This window comes from Daphnia carinata, chromosome 6 (genome assembly GCF_022539665.2).
Source record: "Daphnia carinata strain CSIRO-1 chromosome 6, CSIRO_AGI_Dcar_HiC_V3, whole genome shotgun sequence".
In the NCBI taxonomy this organism is placed as follows: Eukaryota; Metazoa; Arthropoda; class Branchiopoda; order Diplostraca; family Daphniidae; genus Daphnia; species Daphnia carinata.
In genome coordinates, this window is record NC_081336.1 from 819,276 (window position 1) to 847,132 (window position 27,857).

General features: G+C 40.9%; 5 protein-coding genes across 7 annotated transcripts; 2 read left to right on the forward strand and 3 right to left on the reverse strand.

Moving 5' to 3' along the window:
• The first annotated feature begins 1,408 nt into the window (after positions 1-1,408).
• Positions 1,409-10,818, forward strand: LOC130689827 (uncharacterized). The gene is made up of 25 exons (XM_059495695.1): positions 1,409-1,622; positions 2,072-2,237; positions 2,342-2,472; positions 2,532-2,658; positions 2,717-2,863; positions 3,611-3,754; positions 3,829-4,125; positions 4,188-4,348; positions 4,519-4,624; positions 4,685-4,974; positions 5,029-5,128; positions 5,194-5,379; positions 5,440-5,585; positions 5,655-5,759; positions 5,819-5,954; positions 6,012-6,149; positions 6,201-6,386; positions 6,444-6,615; positions 6,676-6,777; positions 6,841-6,900; positions 6,958-7,433; positions 7,506-9,368; positions 9,430-9,606; positions 9,677-10,207; positions 10,271-10,818. The coding sequence occupies exons 2-25, from the start codon at positions 2,106-2,108 to the stop codon at positions 10,592-10,594; spliced, it is 6,237 nt and encodes a 2,078-aa protein (XP_059351678.1). The 5' UTR covers positions 1,409-1,622; positions 2,072-2,105; the 3' UTR covers positions 10,595-10,818.
• Positions 10,705-13,301, reverse strand: LOC130689820 (metal regulatory transcription factor 1-like). The gene is made up of 6 exons (XM_057512755.2): positions 12,997-13,301; positions 12,710-12,933; positions 12,369-12,651; positions 12,023-12,309; positions 11,762-11,956; positions 10,705-11,700 (listed from the first exon to the last, which is right to left on the reverse strand). The coding sequence occupies exons 1-6, from the start codon at positions 13,242-13,244 to the stop codon at positions 11,111-11,113; spliced, it is 1,827 nt and encodes a 608-aa protein (XP_057368738.1). The 5' UTR covers positions 13,245-13,301; the 3' UTR covers positions 10,705-11,110.
• Positions 13,302-13,368: 67 nt separating this feature from the next.
• LOC130689825 (UBL fusion protein SDE2-like) lies at positions 13,369-19,133 on the forward strand. 3 transcript variants are annotated; one of them, XR_009000822.2, is made up of 8 exons: positions 13,369-13,680; positions 13,755-13,847; positions 13,912-14,081; positions 14,142-14,235; positions 14,300-14,843; positions 14,915-14,964; positions 18,158-18,404; positions 18,483-19,133. XR_009000822.2 is itself a non-coding variant. In XM_057512761.2 (5 exons), the coding sequence occupies exons 1-5, from the start codon at positions 13,421-13,423 to the stop codon at positions 14,838-14,840; spliced, it is 1,158 nt and encodes a 385-aa protein (XP_057368744.1). In that variant the 5' UTR covers positions 13,369-13,420; the 3' UTR covers positions 14,841-14,900. The 3 variants fall into 3 exon arrangements, 1 of the variants encoding a protein (XP_057368744.1); XR_009421167.1 differs by having other exon boundaries at positions 18,486-19,133; XM_057512761.2 differs by lacking the exons at positions 14,915-14,964; positions 18,158-18,404; positions 18,483-19,133 and having other exon boundaries at positions 14,300-14,900.
• LOC130689826 (uncharacterized) lies at positions 14,897-15,682 on the reverse strand. The gene has a single exon (XM_057512763.2). The coding sequence runs from the start codon at positions 15,679-15,681 to the stop codon at positions 14,983-14,985; it is 699 nt and encodes a 232-aa protein (XP_057368746.1). The 5' UTR covers position 15,682; the 3' UTR covers positions 14,897-14,982.
• Positions 19,134-25,097: 5,964 nt separating the features above from the next.
• Positions 25,098-27,707, reverse strand: LOC130689824 (uncharacterized). Its single transcript, XM_057512760.2, has 9 exons — positions 27,455-27,707; positions 27,276-27,359; positions 26,911-27,216; positions 26,693-26,846; positions 26,503-26,624; positions 26,282-26,413; positions 26,062-26,201; positions 25,637-25,970; positions 25,098-25,573 (listed from the first exon to the last, which is right to left on the reverse strand). Exons 1-9 carry the CDS (start codon positions 27,642-27,644, stop codon positions 25,416-25,418), a joined length of 1,620 nt encoding a protein of 539 aa, XP_057368743.1. The 5' UTR covers positions 27,645-27,707; the 3' UTR covers positions 25,098-25,415.
• Positions 27,708-27,857: the final 150 nt, after the last annotated feature.

Sequence of the window (27,857 nt, forward strand, 5' to 3'; positions counted from 1 at the left end):
TGGGTACGTACATCGATGATGCAACGTCTGAAAGAAATCAATTTCGATCGACATCAAGTGCTGTAGCGTTTGAAACACGAAGGAGAAAGTCATTATTCAATCCGTTAGAAGAGAGGAAATCAGTTGAGAGAAACCAGACAGGTTTTTTCTTTTTGATTATTCACAATTTTTTGTTTTCGCCAATATCTTTTCCAAGAAGGAAAATCCCTGTGTGTGTATCGAATGATGTAGTGTAGGATGTTGTTATACGGTGTCCGTTACTTTGAACATTTTTCTCATTTGGGGAACACGTGGGGAAGGTTCTCTTTTTACGAATCCGATGTCCCACATTGACGTCGGCGTTTTGTAACAAAGAAATGAATTGCAGATTTGTTTAATGCACAAATTGCATGATATTTACTCCACCAAATTGTCAGATTGCACGTTGATTTGAGTGGTTTTCTAGTAAAACAAGTAAAGATAGCAAAAGATGTTTCATATCGTCCTAGTCGTACACATAACTGACATGAATAATTATGTTCAAAGACAAGAAATGTATCAAAATCACGACGTAAAACATGATCTTGTTTCTCGTTTTCATTTCGAAATGGAGGGCACTGTTTACTAGTTGGTGGGATTTTGGTTTCGTTTTGTTTCATTTCGATCAACCGCTATGGCTGCCCTCTTTTGGTTTGTACCAATCAATCAGCCAGTTCGCATTTGACTGTCTTCAATCAACACCCGGAATTCCGGTACATTTTTTTTTCTTTTCAAGTATTTATTCTCTTTTACCTTTGTCTCCTTCCTTACATCTTTCACGCATTTTAGATTCCACACTGTAGATGGCTGTAGCAGACGACACTTCTTTCCTAGTGATCAATGGTATGAATAGATGGCGTGTCGAATGTTTCTTTTCTGAAAATACAAACTGCTAAACTGGGAAATCTTTAATCTACCAACATGTTCACTCGTCAATAACTGATGACAATCGAACAGTTTTCACGAATGATTACACCAACACAATGCACTTGCACCCAAACCGCACTACAATGATGACGTCATCAGCCACCCTTCCCTTTCTACTTGTTTCCCCCATCCAATCGATAAACAACAGACAAACGCACACACACAGGGGAAGGGGGTGAGAAGAACTGTGGGGAAGGGGGAAAAAAGTTTGAATATAGAAAATAGAACCATCCACAAGCCAACGGTAAGACTTGTTCCAAAGATACCCAAAAAAATATAGCCAATTTTATCCTGTCTTTCCTCCCCCACTAGTCCCTTTTTTTCCTTCCTGTTCCTATTTTATTTCGACTCACTACACCACTGGTGTACTTACTTCTCTACCCCCCCTCTCTCCCTCGCTGCTGTTTCCTTTGCATTTCTGTGCCAGTCGATCCCTAACCTTCGGTCGTAGTGGGTTGCACGTGACTCCTGTGTCTTTGATTTATTTTTAATTTACACGCGCCAAAATTGGTGTTTGACAATCAGCAACGACAGTATCGATTCACAAAGTGTTTACACGAACAATCATTTTGTTTATTCTGATTTTTTTTTCACCACGTGATCTGACGTCTATCCGACGCCTTCGTGTTCATAATTCATTCATACCCTCGGTTCGTAGTGAAGCAAAAAAAAAAAAGGTAAATAAAAACTAATCGTTTCTATAGTAACTCATTTTTCTGTGTATCTTCTTGAAAAACATTTGATTAAAATAGAACAGCTAATTGTAATTCCTAGAATCTTATCTCTGTTGTAGAAACAATTGGCGGTTAGTATTCCCTCCTGAATTTTGCACATTGTCAGATCGCGAAAAGTGATTGAAAACACGCGGTCCTTTACGATAGTTTTTGAGGGTGGTGTTTTATTTACAAGCCATAAAAAGTCTCGACAGCTGTTTGTGACAAAGGCAAAAATGAAGCGATAAAACAATCGCTTTCTTTTCAAAAGGCAATATATTTTCGAAAACAACCTCAGACACGACAAGTACTACAAAGATTTCTTGTCTGATCGGTTGGTAAAAAGAACCTTGTTTCAAATCTGCCCTGTGGACAAATCGATTTTAACAAAATATGCCCGTTACTTATGTTAGGAGGAGACACAGTTGGAGGCCAAACTGTGGAATTATGGAAACAGTTGAATCCAAACATGATTGGATCGCTCCTACTGAAGTGGACGGCCTTTACGATCCAGCTTTAGAGAGAGAAGCTTGTGGAGTTGGATTCGTCGTCCAAATCGATGGCATCCGTTCCAATAAAGTAAGCCAAATGAATTCCTGAAATTCTTTTCTTGATTAAACAAGAAATGCAATTGTTACCTGCATCATGTCATGACTAATGATGCAATTTTTAATTAAAATCAGATTCTTAAAGATGCTCGGACGTTGGCTTCTCGTTTAGTCCATCGAGGAGCCTGTTCCTGTGACAATGACACGGGCGATGGTGCTGGAGTATTAACAGCCATCCCTCATCAGCTTTACGCATCCATCGTTAGGTAAGCTCTTCTCATTTAAACAATTGAACACGTCCGTTTTAATCTGATGGATGTTGTAGGGAAGAAGCTGATATCGAATTGCCTCCATTAGGCCATTACGCTACTGGCATTTGTTTTGTTGACAAACAACATCATGCCGAAAGCGAAGCCATGTTCCAGGAGATTGCCAAAGAATGCTCTCTTCAGGTTTCCTATTCTTCAATACTCAATTGGAAATAAAACCCTAAAATAATTGCTTTATTAGGTACTCTATTGGCGAACGGTACCCACTGACAGTTCAGTCATTGGACAAGTGGCCCGCAATGGCGAACCATTAATGAGGCAAGTCTTCGTTACATGGGACAATCCGGCGTTTACTTCGCCAGAAGACGAAAGTGTCTTCTTGGAGAAGGTTCGTTTCAAATTTGACCCTTTAGATAAAATCGCACAAAGGCAACAAATTGAACGTTTGAACGGTTCAAAAAAAAAGGGGGGAGCACATTTTTTGTGGGGATCGATACGATTCGTATAAGTTAATGGATACACCCTTGCCAAGAATGAAGGATGATTCTCGTTAGATGTTTTTAAAAAGGAAGCGGGTAACTCTACGATCGATAAGGGAAGAAGATCCTTTTTTTTTTTTATTTGCTCAACTTGGTTTGGCGTTGCTTCTTGTGACGTCAATCGTGAAAATCTGTGCGGTTGCAAAAGATGATGTTACCAACTGAGAAAGAATATCCTTATTCAATTTCTTCCCTGGTGGATTAGATTTGACACCGGAATAGTTCGTGTTTTAAACAGAGGGAATTGAATCCTTGACGCATACAATAGAAGCTCGTTAGAATACGTTGCTTGCATGTTAATTCACGTTTTCTTGGCTCGGTTCATCTCCGGTTTGATTTGGGTACCAATTTTCTAAAGAACTGAATTAAGAAAAGTTTGAAAAGACTTTTTTTTTATTGACTCGGGAATATACAAGGAGGTATAAACAAGTGCAATTCTTTCCGTGTAAAAGGATCGATAACGTCCTACCCTTTTTGGCATTGATCCTAAAAGAGAATGTTACATAGACTTCTGTATAACATGCACACATTTCTATGACGTTAGTGGTTTCTTCGCACATGACGGAATAATATTATTAGTTTCTTTATATTTTAAGGTCTTTGTGCTGCGGAAGAAGGTAACGCACCGAATCCCAAGGCCCGGTGCCCGTTTCTACATTTGCAGCTTATCTCCAGACGTCATCGTCTACAAGGGACAGCTGACGTCCGACCAAGTTTGGACGTATTTCGCTGATCTGGATGTAAGTTTTTGAACTGATATTCGGACATTTCCCCCTTCTAATCGAATTTTTTCTTTCAAATTAAATGTCAACAGAGACCCGAGTATGAAACTTATCTGGCACTGGTGCATACTCGATTTTCGACCAATACTTTCCCCAGTTGGGAACGTGCCCATCCGTTGCGGATGTTGGCTCATAATGGCGAAATTAATACGCTTCGAGGTAACGTTAACTACATGAAAGCCAGGGAAGGTTTGATGAGTTCCGAACGGTTCGGCAAACGAGCGCTGGCTGAGCTCTATCCTGTAGTCGAACCCAATCTCAGTGATTCAGGATCGGCTGATTGCGTCCTTGAATTCCTCGTCCGTGCTGGAGGTAGATCACTTCCCGAGGTAATTTTATTTTAATCATTTTAGAAAAGATTTTTCAAAAACGTTTTATCTGTTTGTGAAAGGCTATTATGACGATGATCCCAGAAGCCTGGGAGAAGGATCCGCATATGAATCGGGAGAAGAAAGATTTCTACCGCTGGGCAGGATGCGCCATGGAGCCTTGGGACGGACCGGCTTTGATGGCTTTCACCGACGGACGCTATATTGGCGCCGTTCTCGACCGGTAAAAAATAAATCCTTTGACCTTTCTATCTTTAGCTGTGCAAAATTACACTTTAATCTCTCCTTGTACGTGCTCGTTGAGCATTCATTAGGAACTGCTGGTTCAGCAAGATATTAATAATGACGAGAATAGCATTGTCCCTATTCAGAATGCGTTTCTTTTGATGTTAGGAATGGACTAAGGCCTTCGCGCTATTACGTCACACGAGAGAATGTGGTTGTCATGGCCTCGGAAGTAGGCGTCTACGACATCGATCCGATCGATATTGTACACAAAGTGAGTTGAAATCCTCGTTCTAAAGTGAGAGGAAGTTTCTATTTTCTAATATTTACTCAGGGAAGATTGGAACCGTCCCGAATGCTATTGGTGGATACAGCCAACCGAGTCATCATCGGTGATGATGAGATCAAGACGAGCATCGCTCGTAGTCGACCGCATTCCACTTGGTTGAGCCAGCTGGTCACCCTGAATGATTTAAGAAAAGCGACGTCGGAGATATCGAACGGTGAACCATCTGCTCCAGTCTCCCAACTCGAATCGACCATCGATATCCGGAAGCAGCTGTCGCTATTCAACTATACGTTAGAAACGCTAACACTTTTACTCGTTCCCATGTTCACTACCAAGTAACACTTTTAAAAAAACATTTTCTTTTAAATTCTGAATGTTTTTTTTTTTAGGAAAGAAGCTTTAGGGTCAATGGGTAACGATGCCCCGTTGGCTTGCCTCTCGGAATTTCATCCTTTACTCTACGAATATTTTAAACAGCTCTTTGCCCAAGTAAAACTAAATATTTGCAGAAATCGTTTTTTTTTCCTGATGTAAATAGAAATGTTTTTTTAAAGGTCACTAATCCGCCGATCGATCCTTTCCGTGAAAGGATAGTCATGTCGTTGGCTTGCCCTATTGGTCCAGAAGCCAATATTTTGGAACCGAGTGAACAACAATGTCGTCGCTTATACCTGGACCAGCCCATTCTATCACCCGATGATCTATCTGTCATTTGCCGTTCTCGCCTTCAGGATTGGAAGGTTTCTAATTTTTACATTTAAAAGAAATGCAGAGATTTTGAATATTATTGATTTTTCTAGACTCGAGTGGTAGATATTACCATTGAAGCCGGTAAACCCTTGGATTACATCGTGGAATTGGACAGAATTTGTAAGGAAGTGACAGATGCTGTCAATGATGAGTACCAGTTCATTGTCCTGTCTGATAAGAAAGCCGGGATTGAAAGGTATTTTCAATTGTCAAAGTCTTAAGTATTTAAAAGTTTTTTAAACAATATTTTTACTCGTTTCTGAAGGACGCCGTTGAGTACCCTCTTAACTCTAGGAGCTGTCCATCATCATCTGATTGAAGAGAGGCTTCGTATGAAAGTGGCCCTCATCTTAGAAACGGGCGAAGCCAGGTACGTCTACTTCTAAAATTTAAACAAAAATTTGATAACATGATTTCTATTATGATAAGAGAGGTGCATCATATGTGCGTCTTGCTGGGCTACGGAGCCGATGCCATCTGTCCCTATCTGATTTTCGATGCCGCCCGTCGTCTCAGAGAAGAAGGCATCCTAAATGAGAAATACAACGACAAGGAAATATTTCGGGTAATAATCTTTTTTTGTATCACTGACCTCTTGATTAATTATAAATTATCCTTGCAGAATTACGTTTCGGCCATGGAGAATGGCATATCAAAAGTCATGGCCAAAATGGGAATATCGACCCTTCAATCGTACAAGGGAGCTCAGATCTTTGAAGCAGTTGGACTGTCTCGAGAGATTGTTGATAAGTGTTTCAAGGTAAAAACTAGTCAATCTACTTTCCAATTACAACATTTTGCGTTATCGTAGGGCACCTCGTCGCGTTTGAGTGGGGTAACATTCAAAGAACTGGCTGAAGAAACAATGGGTCGTCACGCGTTGACGTTTCAACAACGTCAGTGTGACACGTACACATTACGCGAGCCAGGCATTTATCATTGGCGTCATGGAGGAGAAAAACATGTCAATGATCCTAATAGTATTGGCAATCTCCAGGTAGGAACTGCGCAATTAATTTAAAAAAATCAAATTAATCTCACTGTTTTCTTGTAGGAAGCAGCCAAAAACAATAGTCGAGATGCATTTGCTCGTTTCCAAGAATCGACTATGGCAAGTTTACGTCAATGCACTTTGCGAGGTCAGTTGGAGCTGATTCCATCGAAATCGCCGGTCAACATTGACGATGTCGAACCAGCTGCAGAGATTGTCAAGAGATTCGTAACAGGTTTTTTTTTCAAACAACTGTTTTTTAATTAAAAGAAACCTTATGACATGTGTTACACAGGTGCAATGAGCTTTGGATCCATTTCTATGGAAGCCCACACTACCCTTGCAAAAGCGATGAATCGCGTTGGAGCTAAATCCAACACTGGAGAAGGAGGCAAATGTCAAATTAATTTTAAAATAAAATGATTAAAGTTAAAATAAAATTTAATTGCTTTAGGGGAAGATCCGGAACGTTATTTGAATCAAGATCCTGAAAATAATCATCGCTCTGCCATCAAACAAGGTTTTTTAAAGTCAATTTTCCTGTCGGACCTGTTTCTTATCTCTTAACGTTGTTCAGTTGCCAGTGGCCGGTTTGGAGTGACAGCAGCTTATCTTGCCAATGCTGACGAGTTGCAAATTAAAATGGCTCAGGGAGCCAAACCGGGTGAAGGTGGCGAATTACCCGGTTACAAGGTGACGGCCGAGATTGCACGCACGCGACACAGCGTGCCGGGAGTTGGCTTGATATCTCCTCCACCTCATCACGACATTTATTCCATCGAGGATCTGGCCGAATTGATTTACGATCTGAAATGCGCAAATCCCACGGCTCGCATATCCGTGAAACTCGTGTCTGTTGTGGGTGTAGGTGTAGTAGCCACTGGCGTTGCCAAAGGCAAAGCGGAACACATTACCATTTCTGGACATGACGGAGGCACTGGAGCTAGTAGTTGGACCGGAATCAAAAGCGCAGGACTTCCTTGGGAACTCGGGGTTGCCGAAACCCATCAAACTCTAGTCTTGAATGATTTACGTTCGCGTATTGTCCTCCAGGTTTAAAATAATTGCTCCTTTATTTTTTTTTTTTTATGGCGTAATAAATTCGTGTTTCCTATTGGTTGATAGGCGGACGGCCAAATCAGGACGGCATTCGATGTCATAGTGGCCGCTTTATTAGGTGCAGATGAATTTGGATTCAGCACTGCACCGCTGATTGTATTGGGTTGCACGATGATGCGGAAATGTCACTTGAATACGTGCCCAGTCGGAATTGCGACTCAGGATCCCGTTCTTCGCCAGAAATTTAATGGCCAACCCGAACATGTTATTAATTATCTATTTCTGCTGGCAGAAGAAATCCGGAAGGAAATGGCCAGGCTTGGATTCACGAAATTCCAGCAATTAATTGGAAGAACTGATCTCCTACGTGTCCGTGACGGGCTGGATTCTTCTGCTCCATCTAAAGCCAAACTATTGAACTTTGACGCTCTGCTACGCAATGCTCAGAAAATGCGGCCTGGAGTTGATATCGTTGGTGGATCCATTGCCCAAGATTTTGGTCTCGAGGATCATCTGGATCAGATATTAATAAAGGAATCCGCATCTGTATTAAATGGAACCGGCCGTCGAGTTGACTTTGAAGTTGATATCGTCAATTCGAATCGAGCTGTAGGCACGACGCTTAGCTACCACATCGCTAAAAAACATGGAGATAAAGGACTTCCATCCGGAAGCATCAACATTCTTATGAAAGGATCTGCTGGGCAGAGTTTCTGCGCTTTCTTAGCACGCGGAGTCCACATCACTCTGGTAGGCGATGCCAATGATTACGTTGGCAAAGGCCTGTCTGGTGGTGAGATCGTTATACATCCGCATCCGGACTCTACCTTCCGCTCTGAAGAAAACATCATCGTTGGTAATGCATGTCTTTATGGGGCCTCTTCGGGACGTGTCTTTATACGTGGTGTAGCAGCCGAACGCTTTTGCGTCCGCAATTCCGGAGCTACTACCGTCGTAGAAGGAGTTGGAAACCATGGATGTGAATACATGACTGGCGGAATAGTCTTAATTTTAGGATCAACGGGACGTAATTTCGCTGCTGGAATGTCGGGCGGAATTGCCTACGTCCTGGATATTAAAGGCGATTTCGCTAGTGTTTGTAATACGTCGATGGTGGAACTGTTACCATTAGTCGACAATGAAGATGTCACTCTTGTTCATTCTCTACTTAAAGAGTTTGTAGAGAAAACATCATCCGACGTGGCTTTATCTTTGCTCGAACATTGGCCGGAATCGCGCAGCCGCTTCGTCAAAGTCTTTCCTTATGAATATCAACGAGCTCTGCAAGCCCTGAAAGAGCGTGAAAAGCGAATGATGAACGGTAATTCTGCTGCCAAAACGAATGGATTTCATAAGAAATCAGCTGATATTCAAGACATTGAGGATACCGTGATCAACGGCTTGGGTTCGGCAACAACTGAGAAAGCCTTGGACAAGACGAGGGGTTTTATGAAATACAATCGCGAACTTCAATCCTACAGGCCTGTTGAGAAACGGATGAACGACTGGGATGAAATTTATAATTTCAGTCACATCCGCAAAGGATTGAAAGTTCAAACTGCCCGTTGCATGGATTGCGGAGTTCCTTTTTGTCAGAGTTCTTTCGGCTGTCCGCTGGGCAATATCATTCCGAAATGGAACGATCTCGTCTATCAGAACAAGTGGAAAGAAGCGCTGGAGCAACTTTTGCAGACGAACAATTTCCCCGAGTTTACCGGACGCGTTTGTCCGGCTCCGTGTGAGAGCGCTTGCGTTTTGGGGATTAATAGCTCGCCCGTCACTATCAAGTCGATCGAATGCGCCATCATAGATCACGCATTCGAACAGGGATGGATGAAGCCCGACCCTCCTGCCATCCGCAGTGGCAAGAAAGTCGCCGTTGTAGGTTCCGGTCCAGCTGGATTAGCTTGCGCACATCAGCTAAATAAAGTTTTTATTGTTTTTCTATTTGAATCAATTAAATAAATTAATCCTTTTCTGATTGATTTAGGCTGGGCATCTAGTCACTGTCTATGAGAGGGATGATGCCATTGGTGGCCTACTTCAATATGGCATCCCTACCATGAAGCTTTCGAGGACTGTAGTCCAAAGGCGAATAGATTTAATGGAAAAAGAAGGAATAGTCTTCCAAACAGGGGTTAATATTGGCAAGGACATCTCTGCCAAGGTTTGCAATCAATTAAAATATTTTTTTTCTTTAATACAAAAATCATTTTTGGTTTTATATTTTGACATAGGAATTGCACAACAAGTTTGATTCCGTAGTCCTTTGCCTTGGGGCCACTAAACCTCGAGATATATCGATACCCGGCCGAGAATTAGATGGAATCTATCAGGCCGTTGCATTTTTAGAAACATGGCAAAAGAAGCAATCGGCTCCTAATAATAAATTAGGAAATCCAGCTTTTACTGCTAAAGATAGAGATGTCATTGTTCTTGGCGGAGGTGACACTGGTTGTGACTGTATCGGTACGTCCCTCCGCCAGGGAGCGCGTTCTATAACGACGTTTGAAATTCTTCCACCTCCGCCAACTTCACGAGCTGCCGACAATCCTTGGCCTCAATGGGGTCGTGTTTTTAAAGTTGATTACGGTCACGAAGAAGTCAAAACGAAATTCGGTAAAGATCCACGTCTGTTTAATATGATGAGCAAAGAATTTGTGGGTGATGGACATGGAAGAGTAGCTGGTATTAAAGCAGTGCAAGTTGAATGGACCAAAGACTCAGCCGGACGATGGATCATGTCGGAAATTGCTGGTAGCGAAAAGGTAACATTAATTTTAATCAAATAATAACAATCAGAATTCTAATGAAATGTTTTCGTGTTCTAGTTGTTCAAGTGTGATATGGTTCTATTAGCCATGGGATTTCTTGGTCCCGAACGCTACATTATCGATCAATTAAAACTCGATGAAGATCCTCGCAGTAATGTGGCAACGCCTAATGGTCAGTACTCGACTAACGTTGCCCGTGTCTTCGCTGCTGGAGATTGCAGAAGGGGCCAATCACTGGTGGTATGGGCCATTGCCGAAGGCCGGCAAGCAGCACGAGAGGTAGATCAAATGTTAATGGGTTCGTCTTCGTTGAGCGGACCAGGAGGAATCATTCAATTGAATGGCTGTATTGGTGGTACGACTCAATCAAACCACCATTGATTATAATTAATCAACTATATTACGTTAATAGCTTAGATTTGCATTTAGATAATGGGATGATCGTGATTGGGGGCTTTAATTGTTTTAAAAACAAATTAAACGTCGTTCGCTTATTCTAATTCCGTTTATATAGCTCCTCTCTTTGAATGACAGTTAATTTGCATATGGCTATGCTATGAAATGCAACTGTTTGATGGGGGAGAGAATACACATCTAACACACAACAGCTGGTCTGAGAAGATCAATCGCCGCTTGGAAACATACAGCAACAGAAGAGGAGGATCATTTTCGACATCAAAAATTGGAAATGAAGAAAACCCGGCACCAAACGTATAGTAAGATAACAGGGAAGAAAAGATGCTAATTTTTAAGAATGGTGTAACAGCAGAAGAGGAGGGGAAAACTGTAGGCAGGAACAGTTAAAACGTGACTTGATTTCTTTTTTCCTTTGTTCCCAGAAGATAGCCAACAACGATAAGGTGAAGAAGTTAAGATAAGTAGATTAATTATTTTTTTTCAAGCACAGCATTTAGGTCGATCCATTAAAAATTGTCGTTTGAGGTGTTTCAAACAAACGACAATGCAACAAGGATCTGCATCCGATGACTCTGAGCAAGGCATAGCTTCAGTTTGATGACACGAAGATATAGAAGCCGGATGCTGGACTGGGTTGAGTTCTACGTTATTTTCGAGTGCTGAATTTGATGGTCCACAATTACAACCGCATCCGGTCATCCGACTTGCTGATTTATTCGCCACGGGTTCGTTGGTAGGTTTTTTACCACAACCACAGCCGCAACCTTTTCCTGTCGTTAGCGGTTGGCTGGAATCATCCATCGATGAAGAATCCAAAACCGGGTTGCATGAGACAGTGCAATCATTGAGCAAAGGGTCACAGCGACATGGATTGCAATGGCAAATATCAACAGCCGCTGCCACATCTTTCAGCAATCGATCGTGATCCTCATTTAGAAGATGCTCTGGCTGGTCGATCTGGGGACTGCATATATTTCCAAGGTCACTTATAGCTCGAGTATCAGCTGCCGTTACTATGTCCGTTTGGTACATGTCTGTAATACCAGCACCATCGGTAGGTACCTCTGTTTCTATTTAAAATAGCCAATGAAATTATTATTTTTTAAAAATCATACTGGACGAAGGACTTACCATCAAAAGCTTTGTCCTGCATGGATTGGGACCTGTCTTCAGTAATGGCGGAAGGAGATGATTCTACCAATGGATCGATAGATTCTGTAGGTTGCAACGCTAAATTGCGATCAGTCAGAAGCTGTTCGAGACTCATCCCGCTCCGTTGCGTCATTCGGTTCACGCTTTCAGCGCTCAGTGGAATCACAGCATACGCTTCATGGTATACGAATAAAATTTAAAATAAAAAAGATAGCCGTGAAATGTTTGAGATGATGTTACCTTGGACCCCATCTACAGAAGGAACGGTAGTCAATCGAATTTCATCAGGATTGACCGAATTAAGCACTTGGCGCCCGATCGTTTCGTCGCATGAGTTGACATCGCCATTTTGGGAGGAAGAATTCTTGTGCTTGATCAAATGTAACTTCCAAGAATTGCGTTTGGCGAACGTCCGACCACACCCGGAGTCACTGCAGGCATAAGGTCGCTCACCCGTATGAGATAACAAATGCGATTTCAGGTGATGGCTATTGCGAAAAGATTTCATGCAACCTTCATGTTCACATCTATTCAATTAAAACAAAATGATGAGGTTGGTTCTTTGAATTCATATTGCGCTAGTTACTTAAATGGCCGGTCTCCTGAATGTACGCGCTTGTGTTTACGGAGATCACTGAGAGTGGTGAAGAACTTTACACATCCAGATTGTTCACATTTAAAAGTGGTGCCGTTGTGCACCCTTTGGTGAGCTTTCAGGCGGTAGAGTGTGTTGAAATTTTTCTCACATCCCACAATATCACAGCCATAGGGACGATCTTTGGTGTGCACCCGAACATGGATCTTGAGACTGTGAGAATTGAGAAAAGCTTTCCCACAATCCTCTTCCGTACACTTGAAAGTATATTCACCTATTTCAAATCAAACTAATTAATGTGTGTTTCTAAATTACTAAAATCTATTATTAACCTGTGTGACTTTTGGTGTGAGCTTTCAAATTACCAGCAGAGCTGTAAGTTCGTGGGCATCCTTCAAACCTGCAACGGAAGCGTTTTTTGGTCCTTTCATCTGTTTCAGAGTTGACAGATTCAATGGTCAGTGTTGCATGACTTGGTTGACTGGGCATACAATTTGAAGAACCTGGATTGATTTGCATGCAAATCTCATTGGCAGAAATAGTGTGCTGGATATACCTGGTAAATAATGTTTATTAGAATCCAACAAATTAGAAAAGATATTTTAAAATGTTATAATACCCTTCATTTTCAATGTCCTGATCGGTGCTTTCGGTCGGTGTTGTTAAATTTTGCAGGGAACTTACACTTTTATCGGATGTGTTCAAGTCATCACCAAAACAGGTATTTAAGTCGATACTACCATCTAGGTAATCTTGAATGTTCGTGATCTTCTCTTCATGATAAACTGGTAACATTAAATTTGTTAAACTAGCATTTGAATTGCCATCGAATGCAAACATGCTTCTGGAATCATCGTCCATGTCCATTTTTTTACCCTGCTTCACTTCTCTTCCATGCTACGAAGGAAGGGAAATCTAGGGAATGGTTCCGGAATCATATCAAACAACAACGCCATCTATCGAGCCTCTTTAGTTTCTTTGCCTGTGGGACTTGCACTGTTACGAGGAATCAGACGCTCGAAAGTCCCGTACCAAAACACATCATGGCCGACGTTTATCTCGAATCGTTTCCTTTTTCGGTTTGGCTTCAGTTGGAAAGGCAAACTTCATTGTCTCATGATTACCTTGTCGACGAGCTTACTAAGCACCTTGGCATTACAAGGCAAGATGTTCAATGTAAATTTTTCTGTGGACACTCTCAAATTTTGCCTGGCAGTTGTGACCCATGGCCCAAAAGCGATACTTTTGTTAGAACAAGTATCTCATTGGCTGGCGGGAAAGGTGGCTTCGGTTCTATGTTGAGGTATTGTATTTACTTCTTTCATTAATTTTTCTTTACTTATTTTTTCTTTTATAATTTTTGATTCATGGCTTCAGAGCTATTGGAGCCCAAATTGAAAAAACTACCAACCGTGAAGCTTGTCGTGACTTGAGTGGGAGGCGGCTTAGGGATATTAATGAGGAGAAAAGGTATGTTGTCTTGTTGATGTATTTGGTAGTGGTAATATAAATCTAAACACCCTTTAAAATGCAGACTTAAAGATTGGGTGTCAAAGCAAGCTGATAGAGAAAAGGAGAGAGAAGAAAGAAAACAGAAAAAGCTGGAGAAGCTAAGACAGGAATATCATCATGAATTTCATGATCCTGAATATTTTAGAGTGAGATCAGAGGTTCTTGACACTGTGAATGAGGCTTTGGAACAAGGTAGTTACATTGTCTACTTTAATTGTCCTTGCTTTGGATTGCATCATCTTTGACTTTCAGGATTACAGGCTTCCAGTTCAACAGCTGTTGAGCCACCATTGAAAAAACATAAAGCTTCTGAGGATGGGCCAGCATTAAAAAAAACAGCCTTTTGGTATACCTGTTTCTTCATATTTGATTGTTTCAATACCAAAATTTAACAAGCATTTCTAAAATAGGATTGGGGTTTCCGATGAAGAATCTGACTCATCGGAAGATGAACACAAATCATCACCGAACACTAGCTGCAAGACCGAAGAAGGAGAATCTAAAGCACCTGAACCCAACAGCCAAGCGTCTGACGAGCGGCAAACCGAACCAATTGAAACGTCCGATGAAACCGAATCCCCCAATACTCCAAAAGAAGATAACATTCCTGTGGCCAGTCCTACTAAATCAGTAGTTGATACCCCACCCAAACTGCAAACTGCTGAAGAGACTGTCGTTCCCTCCACACCTGCAGTCGAGGAACAGGTTGCCGTTCCTACACCAGCCGCTCCCGAACCGACGGTCTTCTTACCTATCGACTTGCAGAATTTCGACAGTTCCAAAGCTTTGGAGTCGTTAGGTCTTAACCATCTGAAACACGAACTGCAACGACTTGGCCTGAAATGTGGTGGATCCCTTTCAGAACGTGCATCACGTCTTTACAGTATCAAAGGACTCTCCATGGAGGAGATAGATCCCAGTCTCCTTTCCAAGCCGCCAAAGAAGAAATGAATGGTAACAAAGACATACATATGATCATCAACATTTTTATGCGTAAATTGACATGTTCAATACAATTTTGACAGCAAATTTACGGGCTTACCAAATCAAATTGATGAAGCGTGCATAACTGAAGGTTAGTGGTACTTAATTTTTAGTCTTTGATTTTTAAAATGTATAATCGTGCGTATCGATGGATATCCTCCGTTGCAAAAGGCATCTTTCCGTTAATTTCCAACCGGTTATAGTCGATTTCCTTTACCATTTGAAAGCCGATCTTGGCAAGTACGTGAGCCATAAATTCGTTGACAGCTTCGACTTTAATCGATTGCAATCCTTTGGATTTGGCCAGCATAACAGTCAGTTTGGTGCACTGGGTCGATAGCCCACGTTTGGCGTAGTCCTCACCCACGGTCATCAGGTCGATAGACAGGACTGGATCGTCATCCAAGTTCATCGCTTCGTGAAGCATTTCAAGTAGATCACAGACGTTTTGCCACCCAGGCCGCTCGATAGGATCAGTAAATGATACTAAACTGATATCATCTTCTGATCGATTCTTGTAATCAATGTCGTTTATAGCTGCGGCTGCTATTCTGTTATTGTTACTGGTATCACGAAGAATAATGGAAACACCCTTGGAGCACACGTGACTGATGTACTGCCCTATCCAAGGTCGTAGTTCTTTCTCAACGTCCCAATTGTCTTTTAAGGGGAATCTATGAAAGAACTCTTTCATGATGAATTCGGTCAATTGTTGCACGTCATCAGCACCTGCCAAATCGAAAATCAGGTATGGATATCCATCGCAAACAATAGGAAACGAAACCAGATCTTGAGTAGACACTGCCATTCTCAGACTGACGTGTAGACAACGCCCCTCGAGTGCCAGCAGTTTTGACAGATAGAGAAATCAATTATCGATTTGTTGATTACGATATCTTGGCCTTCATATTAAATGACCTTCTTGGTCGGTTTTTTTTTTTTGATCTACCGATATTTGTATTCAGGGGTCTCCTTGTGAACGCGGCGTGTCATTGATGGAACGTGATTGTCTGAGCGTGATGCGATGACAAATCTTTTTCTTTATTTTGGAACCGACTCTTGGCAGAGATGAATGCCTGTCAGTTGACGTTTGGACAGAACACTGCCATTGTGTTGTGATTTTTCTTCTAATATTCCGGCGATGATTTACGTTTTGAGGGGAGGGGCTGGCCTTTTCGCCGTTGCGACATTTTGGCAAACGAGATGGAAACTTTTCTGTTAATGATCTTCACGTGGAAGGCCAAAAAAAATGGCAGATAAATATCAACGACCGTCGACGTTGTTGCGCGTTCAAATTTGTTTTCCATCCGGCCAAGTCGTAAATCAAATATGGGACGTCGGTGCTATGCAATTAGCTACAGAAATTCATCTTTTTTTATTCGTACGTTAAAGTTAATGTGTAAGAGATTCAAGTTGATCGTCAGGATTTGAACGGATGAGCTACGACTACTCGTAAAAATACTCTCAACGCGTAGGTCTTATGCGATTTTTTTTTACTAGCACATAAATCATCGCCGTGTCGAGTATCAACAGTGCCTCCCAAGGCCGCTCGAATGAGATTTCTCACATTTCATTTTCCTGTTTTTTACAAACCGTTTTTTTCTTTTTCACGTTATCGGTTCGTGTTTCGTCTTTACTTAATAACAAACGAGAGGTCAGGGGAACTCCCGACCGCCAAGTTCACGACTCTGTGGCGCCTTGACGGTCGGCATTCATATTCTAAACTTCGGTTAAAGCACAGATAATTCTAGTTTTTTACCGTAAGTGGTTTGAGGCCATACATTGTCGGGCTTTCCTACTAACCGTATACTTCTCTATGCCCAATTTTTTAAATCGATTTCTTTCATCATCACGAACTGACGTTGTCCTCGTATTTCCATTTAAATTGCGATTGCCAAATGCAAGGAGCCTTCCGTATAGACTGCCTTTTCTTGTATGACCATCCTTTGTATCAGGACGCCGACTCTTCGTTAAAATGATGCCCGTATTTATGGTAAATGATAGGGGCCCTCCAGAAAATTAGTTCAGTGCAAAGAACTCTTTGTTCCGTACATTTTGAGGATCGTGATGTTTTGAATTAGGATAATACGTTGCGGGTATTAAGTTTGTAAATTGACCCTTCGCTGAGGGCATTTACATCTCATTTAGAAACATGTCGAGTTCGGGTTAGAAAACAAATGAATAATCATTTGCCACCTTTTATTTGAAATGGAAAGATTTGTATTTCTAATTGGTTCTGCGTTTATCCCGTCCAAGGACGATGGTATACATTAAGTTAATCGGGACAGAGTCCCGAAAGGCTAAAAATATCATTCACCTTGGCCTCGGAGAAATTCCTTTATGTCATTTTTGCGCCGTTCGTTCAGAATATGTTGACTGTATGTTGCCTAAACGTTCATCTTCCTTGCATGGATATGTAAACATACACTCACGCGAATTCTGTTCCTCTATTTTACATAAAAAGCCTTTTGATTTAAAGTCCTTGCCTAATTATTATTGTAAGAGCCTCCATATTGCGTTACACGATTTTGGAACATAATCCCTATTTTTTTTTTCCTGATATTTTAAATCGGACCGGATTGTACGGAATTGTCGGTTAGAGCGTTCGGCACAATATCTTTTCAAGCATCACCGACTTTAAATTATGCGCTATTCTAACGTTGAAATTTCGAAACACTTCAGGGATTCCTAAAATGGGTAGACAACGAACGTCGCTTCCATAAAAAGGAATTGGCAGTTTTGGTAAACTTTTTTATGTGCAACTTCCAAAATCAGACTACAAAAACTAAACAATAATCGGTTACGTTCAGATCACGAATTTCAAAGGCGTTGCCAAAAAAGATACCCCTGCGTATTTTCCATGCTCTTGTCCGTAAACGAAAAATGACCCGAACCTTATTTTCAAAATAAAATTTGAAGTGTGTACGATTTAAAAAACAAAAGCGACGGGACATTTGCTTCTTATTAGACAATGTGAACTTCGATTTCTCTCGGTCAGGTAGGAACTCCAGCGCTTCTGCCAAGATAAATCGATTCTTTTTCAACAATGGCCAAACAAATAGTTTGTTGGCACAGACGATGTGCGGTGCCTATAACCGTCCTTCACGAACAATGTATTTGTTTATGCAGAATGCGCATGCAAATGCCTATATCGAGCTAAACTAAAATATGAGCTACGTCGATTGGTTTTCAGTTTTTATGATGTTGCTATTTGTGTGTCTAGCTAAAACGCACCTTCGCCAAAACACTAATTTTTACTTCTTCTTTTACCTTATCGTGATTAGGAGCAATGCCGGGATAGGAAATTTCTGCCGGCCTGGCTGGAATTTATGAGTATCTTCTGCTGTCCCAAGGTCGATCTTAATCAACCGCTGATGCCCAACTCATTTCCTCTTCGAAACGCGTGAAGAAAGGCAATCAAGACGCGATACAACCTCTCGTGAGTACAAGAACTCTAAAGTCCAGCCGCACGTCTAAATTCTTCCGCCATTCGTTCAACATTGATCGGCTCTCCATTAAAGAAAACTCAAGGTAAAAAATTGCCATTAGACAAACGATTTTATGAGATTTAAGTTTCAACACTTAGTGATGTGGTTCATTTCATTTCAGGAGAATGGCTATTGTTAATCTCACGCAACAAAAAACGTTCCATGGGCCAAGGACTTGTATAGTTGCCCATCCATTGACCCTCAAAGATGATTGCAGCAGCAGCTATAGTGAATTTTTAAAGATGCTTTTAAGGATAAAAGCGTGAGCCTTTTGTGCTCGCGCAATTGCCTCACCAAAGGGTCTTTTTGCTCGTTGAAGAGATACCTGGATATTGCTGGAGGCAGCTACTGGTTGCCCAACTGTTCGTTATTACCTTCACAGACAGGTAGGGGGTACTTGAAGCCAAGTATCAATGCAATCTTGGTATTCATCAGAAGTTAACGGGGGACCTGAATGTGGAAAATTGGACAGTGTTTGCTGCTGGGTTCGTGACTAAGTTTAATTCGCTATGATCACCTTCTGTGTTTATATTTGATTTTGACGGTTGAGTTGCTGAGTCGAGATGTATCCCGCTGCGTTTCGCTAAAGGAGGTTTCCCTTTTTTTTTTCATTTGTGTTGTAATTTTGCCAGGACGGATAAATGGCATTTGCAATTCAAATTGTTTGGCGTGAGGTTCAACAAGTCCTTGATTCTACTTTGTTAGTCGTTGCTCAATAAACTTGTGTAAGCTCTGACCCTGGTTGCCAATACATTATTCACGTTCTTTCAAATTGCAAAGTCTTATTTTTAATTTTTTTTAATGCTGGTGAATGCAATTTCTAAAAAAAAACTGTAGTTGCTATAAGGTAAATTTAGTTACGAGGCACAAAATGTAAACAAAGTTAAATCGCATTGCAAAAGAAAAAGAAATGAAAGCGTTTTGATAAACACCTGAATGAACGGCTATGGAAGAACATAGGTTTTAGGCCACTAACACTAAACCCGTGCAAGAAGACCTGATAAGGCTGTCCCTCTACGCCAAAGGTATTTGGGCTTTGAATAATTTGCCGTTTCATCGTTCGACGTATAAGTATTAATCACGGCGGCAGCTTCGACGGTCCATAAGGAGAAAATATGGAGATGGTGACATCTGGTTAATTCTGTCGGGAACATATTAAATCTAAATAGCAATAAACGAAACGGCCAGTCAAAAATGACAAAAGAGGAATGCGAGCAATGTCTGTTCGGCTTATTTTTAGCTCCACCTATCTAACTTGAACTCTATGCCAAACCATGTCACCATGGAATGGCGAAGCGGCCGCGACGGGGACGATCGGCATCGAACCTACCACGCCTTAACAGACCACCTATTATGATCCAGCCCGATAGATTTATCGATTTTCTCCAGCCTTTCGCCTACTTCTAGTGAAGTAACCATTTTTCGCTAGACCATACATCGCTGACACTCCTCAAGGTATGTATGTCCCGATCAAGTCTTATATACTCATGTTATTTCCATCGGAATCACGTTGATGCCAGCCCGAACTAAAGATGCTTATTTTCGTGGAATAACAGGTAATTAAACGGAAAAGCAAAAAATGAACTTTGTAGCAATTTTTTTCTCCTTTCAGAAAAGCATAATCAATTAACAATAATATAAAAGGCGTAATTAAAAAGCTTAGAATTCAAAAACACCGTGGTGGGAGATAGGGACTATGGACTGCTTACGTCAGCACTATTTCCCACCTGTCGCATTGTGACGATTGTTTCTGTATACTGGCATTAGTTTTGCTGCCATAATTTAATCTGACATTAACTTAAAATAATTTTAAAAATGTATTTATCACATTACATTGTAATTATATTTATACAGCATTTTTGTTCAGGTGTAATACGCAGTTCTTCAAAAGAAAATGTGTGAAGCGGTGGTAATTATTCAATCATTTTCTAATGTTACAATTGAAAAAATGTTGAATTAACTGTTGAACATTGTGCGAAATAGTCAAGAATTATTGAAAATCAACTATAACGGCATTTATACAAACACTAATGTGGAAATAACAAAGAGGAGAGCTGAAAGTCATGCTCACCAGAAATCGTTTAAAGAACGGCTTTATTTATGACCAGACCGCAAGAAAAGATGTTTAATCTTTTCAGAATAATTGAATATAACCTTTTACCACCATGGAGGGTAAGAAATATTTTCTCGATTTAGAAATAAATGGTTATAATTTAATTATGAAAGTAGATTCTGGCTGCCACGATTCGATCATCAATAAGCGGACCTGGAAAGAGCTCGGTGAGCCTTCCTTAACTAAGATCAATACCATCAGGCGATCGGCAACAGGAGCAGAGGTTCGTGTAAAAGGTAGCTTTAACGCGAAAGTGAATTTGGCTGGAAGAGAACATATTCTTTCACTCTTAGTGTCGGAAAATGAATGTACGCGGTGCCTGATTGGACGGAGGTGGTTTCCAACTTTAATGGATCTCGACTGGAACATGTTTTTCAAACTTGAAACCATAACTATTCGATCGAACGTTGCCATCTGCACAAAGAACAAGTTGAAAGCATCTGCCATGACGCATAGAACTAAGCCGTTTTATATCAACGTGAAAATTCAAAACATCGAGCTGCGCATGATGTTGGATACCGGCGCAACCTCATCCATCGTCCGGCAATCCGTTTGGGAAAAACTAGGTAGCCCTGCTTTGACTCCTACGACACGAGTAATGCGCGACACTTCGGATAACATCGTGGAACTGATGGGAGAATGTAAAGTCAAGGTAGAGTATATGGGTCAAATGGCAATGCTTCCATTGATTGTTGCAAATGACGACCGCATTGAAGCAGTTATTGGAACCCGATGGTACTCACAAATTTCCTTTGATTTTAATTCGATATTTATCAGCATGGAGTTCCAGCTACCAGTCAAATTAGTGGAAAAGGCTACAGGAAGACAACCCAGAAGTGAGAGGCAGAATATCGTGTTTTGATCGTGGAGTCATCGAGAATTCTCTCAATCTAGTCGTGCACAGAAAAGGACAAACTCGTCATACTTGTATGTACGCTATAATCCTACTACCCTATTTGTATCCCCTGTTCCAGGACATTGCGCGGATATTCACCTTCAATATGATGAATGCGGAATTGTTTTCGTAAAGTGGGAACGGATGCTATCGCATGTGTTGTCGTGAGACTGGAACTGGGAATGATGACGTTTAAGTGTTACTGAGTGAAATTTTCTGTAATTCCCCTCGTAACAACTTGGCGTTAACTAAACCCAGAAATCCCACAAATCAACTTATTTTTTTGGATCCAAAATTCAATGTTAAGACGGTAATTTTTTGTTTGTTTTTGTTCATTCACAAAATTTCTAATACACGCTCTATCGTGTTTAAAGGGTCTTCTTGTAAGATTTACTCATATCATAAATATATATATATATATTTTTAAGGGGGCGTATTCGCCCTTGTGCGATGCGGTAAGCGATACACACAAAAAATGAGAGGAAGAGGTTGAAAATACTTTGGCCCACGGTGTTTCGTCAAAGGCAAAGTTGAACATCACCGGCTGAAAAAAACGCCCATTACAATCCTGTCGTTAGTCGCGTTGACTATGAAGAGTGACATTTTTTATGCTGAAGTTTACTTTGAAAAGTGCTATTAAAAATCAGTTATAGTGTTTGTGGAAAAATTTCTTTTGGGGGTGTGGCTGTACTCAGTCGTTTCTGTTTCTTTCTAGTTACAAACAGGAATGAAAGAAAGCAAAGTGGTCGCTATACAATAGTAGTTCCGTTTTGTGGTCTTTCGTCTTTAGTACCAAAAAAAGGAAAAAGTTACTGGAATAAATCTGCTCGATTGTCAACCGTCTCCTAACAACTGCTTGTTAACCTGATGGATAACTTATGCGGCTTACGGCGCTGCCCTGTGCAAAGGTAAGTCGAGCTGCTTCAATGATTTTCAGTCTTGATTTCGGTCTTGATTCTGTTCGCGCACTGCGTCCCGCTCTTAATTAGAATTTGAAATAATTTATCTACCATATCTACTTCGAACTATTACTAGGCAAATCTTTTGATTGATTCATTGGCAGCTTCGACCGCCTATAGAAAGAAAGTATGGAGATGATGACTCAAGGAAATGCTGTTTATTTCAACTAAGGTATTCTCGTCAGATAAAGCGGGCTTTTTAAATATTTGTCAATGCATAATATAACGTAGCGCTACGGAAGCAACTGTCTGGACTGAATCAGTTTTTGTACTGCCTAATTTTAGCTTTGCCATCTAAGAGCCTGAACAGCATTTTGGTAAAACAATATCATACAGCTAAACCGTCACCTACGTTTAAATGATTTGGCGATGATTCAAATTGTTTGGCGTGAGGATCAACAAGTCTTTGATTCTGCTTTGTTAGTCTTTGCTCAATAAACTTGTGTAAACTCTGACAATACATTATTCACGTTCTTTTAAATTGCAAAGTCTTAGTTTTGAATTTTTTAATGCTGGTGAATGCAGATTTCTAAAAAAAACTGTAGTCAAATATAAGGTAAATTTAATTATGAGGCACAAAATGTAAACAAAGTTAAATCGCATTTCAAAAGAAAAAGGAATGATAGCGTTTTGATAAACACCTGAATGAACGGCTATGGAAGAACATATGAAACAGGCCGCTCACGCTAAACCCGTGCAAGAAGACCTGATAAGGCTGTCCCTCTACGCCAAAGGTATTTGGGCTTTGAATAATTTGCCGTTTCATCGTTCGACGTGTAAGTATTAAACACAGCGGCAGCTTCGACGGTCCATAAAGAGAAAATATGGAGATGGTGACATCTGGTTAATTTTGTCGGGAACATATTAATTCTAAACAGTAATAAACAAAACGGCCAGTCAAAAATGACAAAAGAGGAATGCGAGCAATGTCTGTTCGGCTTATTTTTAGCTCCACCTATCTAACTTGAACTTATGCCAAACCATGTCACCATGGAATGGCGAAGCGGCCGCGACGGGGACGATCGGCATCGAACCTACCACGCCTTAACAGACCACCTATTATGATCCAGCCCGATAGATTTATCCATTTTCTCCAGCCTTTCGCCTACTTCTAATGAAGTAACCATTTTTCGCTAGACCATACATCGCTGACACTCCTCAAGGTATATCTGTCCCCATCAAGTCTTATATACCATGTTATTTTCCATCGAAACCACGTTGATGCCAGCCCGAACTAAAGATGCTTATTTTCGTGGAATAAGAGGTAATTAAACGGAAAGGCAAAAAATGAACTTTGTAGCAAAATCTTTATCCTTTCAGAAAAGCCTAATTAATTAACAATAATAAAAAAGACGTAATTAGAAAGCTTAGAATTTAAAACACTGTGGTGGGAGATACGGACTACGGACTACATAGTCAGCACTATTTCCCACCTGTCACGTTGTGAGGGTTGTTTCTATATATGGACATGGCTTTTTGCTGCCGTAATTTAATTTGACAATAACTTAATAGAATTTTAATAATTTATTTATCGCTTTACATTGTAACTATATTATTCAGCGGCGGTGATTATTTAACCATTATTTGATATTACAATTGGAAAAATGGATAATTTAACTCTTTAACATTGTGCGGAATAGTCATGAATGATTGAAAATCAACTATAACGGCATATATGCAACTGGAAAACCCGTGGCTTTGCCAAAATTTCATTTTGAAAAAATGGTATATACAGTGGAATTTCTTTTTAAACTATTAGAAGCATAAATCCAGCCATATAAATATATTTTTTAGGTCGGCGTATTCGCCCTTGTGAGATGCGTTAATCGGCACACAAAAAGAAAATGAGAGGAAGGGGTTGATAACACTTTACCCTACGGTGATATGTGAAAGGTAAAGTCTAACATCTCCGGCTGAACAAACGCCCATTGCCATACTGTCGCTAGTCGTGTTAGGGGTAACATTCATTACTGGTTAAGTTTACTTTGAAAAACGTATTGTTAAAAAAAAAAATTACAGTGTTTGCGGAAAACCTTATTTTCTGGTTGTTTCTGCTTCTTGCTGGATTCGAACGAAAATGAAAACATGAAAACAAAGTGAACGATTTCTTCTCGCTTGTGCTCTTCCGCCTTCAATGCCGAATAAAAATGTAGCTGGAATACTTTTGTTCGACCGTCAACTGTCTCCAAACAGCTGCCACAATCTTCAGGGAAGCTTAATATCTGCAGCTACCCCTGCCCTACGCCAAGGTAAGAAAAACTCTCCCCTGGATTCTCGTTACTCAGCAACGCAGGCTGAATGAAAAGAATGGATCAGAATATTGCAAAATCCTCCATTCAATTGTTTCATACATTCGGTTTTTTTGGCGATCTATCAACTTTAGCGTTTCTTTACTAACCGGCTACAAGGTTCCGGCGGACTTTCAGCCAGTTAGGTAAACAAAGGAAATGTTGCGTTATGATTTGATTAAGACGTTCATTTTCTTGCGCAGAATTTTTGTTTATTTCTTTCTTTTGACTCTCCTTTCCCTTTTTTTCAATGAAAAAACCAGAATTATTTATAATGTGGTCGGTACGCTCTTTATTTATGGTTGTGTATGAAACAAACTGGTAATTTGGACTCAATACTGTACCTAAAGAACAATTTGCAACAAAAACAATCACCTCTAAGTAGTGATTTCTGGTTTGTTACGACGAACCATAAAATTAATCCGATGATATCGTTATTTCCAGAACATGGAAATTTTGATTCCAGTTTAAGCATAAGCAGTTAGGTCGAGACAAAAGTTTATGACAAAGATTACATGCTTGCAAGCTGCATTTATCTCTGCATAAACATTTTTCTTGGATTCATTTGTTCAAAAATGACAAGTGAAAATCAAAGGCAAAGTTATAGGCGTGTAACAGATAGCATGGAGCGTATTTAGAGTCGACCATAAAAGCTAAAGAACCCATAAATGAGACGTGCCTACTGCCAGGAGAAAGATCTACTTTAAAATTCCAACACCAAAGAAAACAAAACAACATCAATGTCAATGGGGCTGCAACAGAGCCTTATCGTAAGAGTTTTTTTTTTCAAATTCACTGTTTATCGCTCTTGGTAGTCAAGGCAGAAACCAGTATTTCCTGGAACATTGGCGACCCCTGTATCAGCTGTAGCCGCAAAAGGAACTGAAGGCGGATTGGCGGTAACTGCTGTTTCTTGGCCGTCCGTTCGATAAGTGAGTTTAAAAGGTTTGACCGGAGCTGCAATAATATGAAGCGCTTATTACGAATGTACAATTATAAATGAACACTGTGTCGACTTACTGCACACTTGGACACTGGTGGTTGCACCACCAGGAGTTGGAATTGTTAATAGTGCATTTGTGAAGAGTAATGGTGCTGGGTTTAGTTGATTGCCGCAATAACGATCTGCCTCAACCCCGTTGGCGTCTTTGCCACCGGCAATGAGGAGGAAGTCATACAGGCAAACCGCCAATGTAGCTGCATTAGCATCAACGAAAGTCGTACCCACAGCAGAGAGGGTTGCAGCCAGGGCATTTTGGGCTGGAGCGTCGACGCCTTGAGCAGCTGGATTAGTTATTGAAAATGCGTCACCAACAGTGACAGTGCAAGCTGACACGCAAATCTGGCTCGCTTTCTATCTCACGGTCATATGAATTCAAAACACATCTTTATGTTAATTTTCTACCATTATGCTTGTGTAGCAAATTTTTTAAACGAAAACCAACCTGCGATGCAACAAGTTCTGTTCGGAAGCAAATGTTATAATCTTGATTGTTGAGCTGGCGAGCCCCAGTTGCATCCTGCCAATTAAAGGACCTGATTCGGCCGGTAGCGGCAGTAAAATATTGAAGGCAATCAGTAGGAGCTAAGGACAACAAATGGAACAAAAAATGATAATTAGGCGCTTAACTTTCGTAACCCAGCATAAAGTGGCGTATACATTACCAAGATACGATGCACCACAAGGCAGCATAGCGATTTTGATGTTCCATGCACGGGTGGTCGTTCCAGTTGCGAAATTGAACATGAGCTGGACATCCGTAGGGGTTACACCTGATGACGGGACGTCAAGGTACACTAAAAATGAGGAAAAACATAGTAATTTTATCTGTTGAACATTTTCAGTTCTAAAATTCATTTTGAAACTATTCAGATTTCTGTTTTACTGTGTTGTCCGGAATTATCGCCGCATATTGTTGGGGCTCTAGTAGTTGCCCCGCCAACCATAAAAGTATCAGTGCAAGTCCCAAGTGTAGGTTGGGCGGTGGTGAATGAAACGAAATCCAGGCTAAAAATCAAGAACAACGTGAGTTGTTTTTTACCAATTATTATCTGTGCTCTGTCGCTTTGAAATACCGTATCTGGCAAATGGGTTTTGCTAATTGTTCCACGAGTTTGGTGTCCAACCGGACAGTCAATGCACAGGTGGATGGGACACTGATGGGTGTAGATGGTGATTGCCAGTACGTGTTGTTCAAAGTGACAGTTCCTCCACAAGTGGTGATAGCATCTGTTGAAAAATATGTTTGAAGTCTTACATTTGATACGGAAGAAGAAAAGGGTTTTTATCTTACTGATGCAGCAAACTTTTCCTAGAATACAGGAACCACTAGGCCTTCCACCGAAGAGCGAACAGACAGATCCTGGTGCACAGATACCGGCATCACCGCTGGGGGATGTGCAGGCATCGAAGTTAGATAGTGGGCTGTTGAAGTTGGGATTCACTGTAACCGGAATACGGTTGGACAGACTGGAGAATGGTCTCCATGTATTTGCGGGAGTGAATCGATTGTTGAAAAGGCCAGTATTGATAATATTGGCACCTAAACCACCGAGGGCAAAACGACCTTCTGGTTGACCGTTCTCTTCATTGCCAGTGCCTGTTACAAACAAATTCAGTCAATTTTGTGTCTACGTATACTCTAAGCTATGTACTCACTGCTGGCGAAGTATTTCTTGAAAGGGTTATAGTTGGGTTGCATCCTATTTTGGGGAGTGCGTCCTTCGTACGGGTTGGCATACCCTAGAATAAGTCGCATCACATAGTAATAAATGAAACAGTACCGTTGGCACTCAAGCTTTGATTTTTTTAAGTAAAGCTGAATTTTTGAAAATTACCTTGGACGCGAGCGCTGGGTTGGTAGTAAGAAGATCCCCACGGAGCCGAATCGAATCCATAGGCACTTGCAAAGTACTCGTCGGATTCTTGCCTGGCAGCCGCTAGTTGCTCCGCCTCGTTATTACCATCGCAAGCACGGCCGGCTTGGAACATCAAAACGACTGACAAGAGCAAACAAAATTTCAACATTTTCTTTTTCTCTTTTTCAAACGTTAACGTCTATGCCAAAACAGCTTGTTCTTGCTAGGAAGAAGAGCGTCGAAGACCTGGTTGATACTCCCGATCGCTCCGTCTTATATACTCCAGCAGGATGGACTCTCTCTTGCAAGTAGGAGGAGTGTCTAGAGCCAATCATTACAGGTCGTTGCTTGTTGTGTTTTTTTGCCGGCTTACCTTATTCAT

What these genes read in the sequence shown, in the direction of transcription:
- LOC130689827 (XM_059495695.1), top strand. Translation starts at nt 2,106, where the DNA reads ATGGAAACAGTTGAATCCAAACATGATTGGATCGCTCCTACTGAAGTG. An exon ending in CCAAAGAATGCTCTCTTCAG is followed by an intron (nt 2,659 to 2,716) that starts GTTTCCTATTCT and finishes TTGCTTTATTAG; the next exon opens with GTACTCTATTGGCGAACGGT. An exon ending in AAAGTGTCTTCTTGGAGAAG is followed by an intron (nt 2,864 to 3,610) that starts GTTCGTTTCAAA and finishes TTATATTTTAAG; the next exon opens with GTCTTTGTGCTGCGGAAGAA.
- LOC130689820 (XM_057512755.2), bottom strand. Translation starts at nt 13,244, where the DNA reads ATGGACATGGACGATGATTCCAGAAGCATGTTTGCATTCGATGGCAAT. An exon ending in CAGGACATTGAAAATGAAGG is followed by an intron (nt 12,934 to 12,996) that starts GTATTATAACAT and finishes ATTATTTACCAG; the next exon opens with GTATATCCAGCACACTATTT. An exon ending in TCACACCAAAAGTCACACAG is followed by an intron (nt 12,652 to 12,709) that starts GTTAATAATAGA and finishes GATTTGAAATAG; the next exon opens with GTGAATATACTTTCAAGTGT.
- LOC130689825 (XM_057512761.2), top strand. Translation starts at nt 13,421, where the DNA reads ATGGCCGACGTTTATCTCGAATCGTTTCCTTTTTCGGTTTGGCTTCAG. An exon ending in GATATTAATGAGGAGAAAAG is followed by an intron (nt 13,848 to 13,911) that starts GTATGTTGTCTT and finishes TTTAAAATGCAG; the next exon opens with ACTTAAAGATTGGGTGTCAA. An exon ending in TTAAAAAAAACAGCCTTTTG is followed by an intron (nt 14,236 to 14,299) that starts GTATACCTGTTT and finishes TTTCTAAAATAG; the next exon opens with GATTGGGGTTTCCGATGAAG.
- LOC130689826 (XM_057512763.2), bottom strand. Translation starts at nt 15,681, where the DNA reads ATGGCAGTGTCTACTCAAGATCTGGTTTCGTTTCCTATTGTTTGCGAT.
- LOC130689824 (XM_057512760.2), bottom strand. Translation starts at nt 27,644, where the DNA reads ATGTTGAAATTTTGTTTGCTCTTGTCAGTCGTTTTGATGTTCCAAGCC. An exon ending in CAAGAAATACTTCGCCAGCA is followed by an intron (nt 27,217 to 27,275) that starts GTGAGTACATAG and finishes TGTTTGTAACAG; the next exon opens with GCACTGGCAATGAAGAGAAC. An exon ending in CACCAGTGTCCAAGTGTGCA is followed by an intron (nt 25,574 to 25,636) that starts GTAAGTCGACAC and finishes ATATTATTGCAG; the next exon opens with CTCCGGTCAAACCTTTTAAA.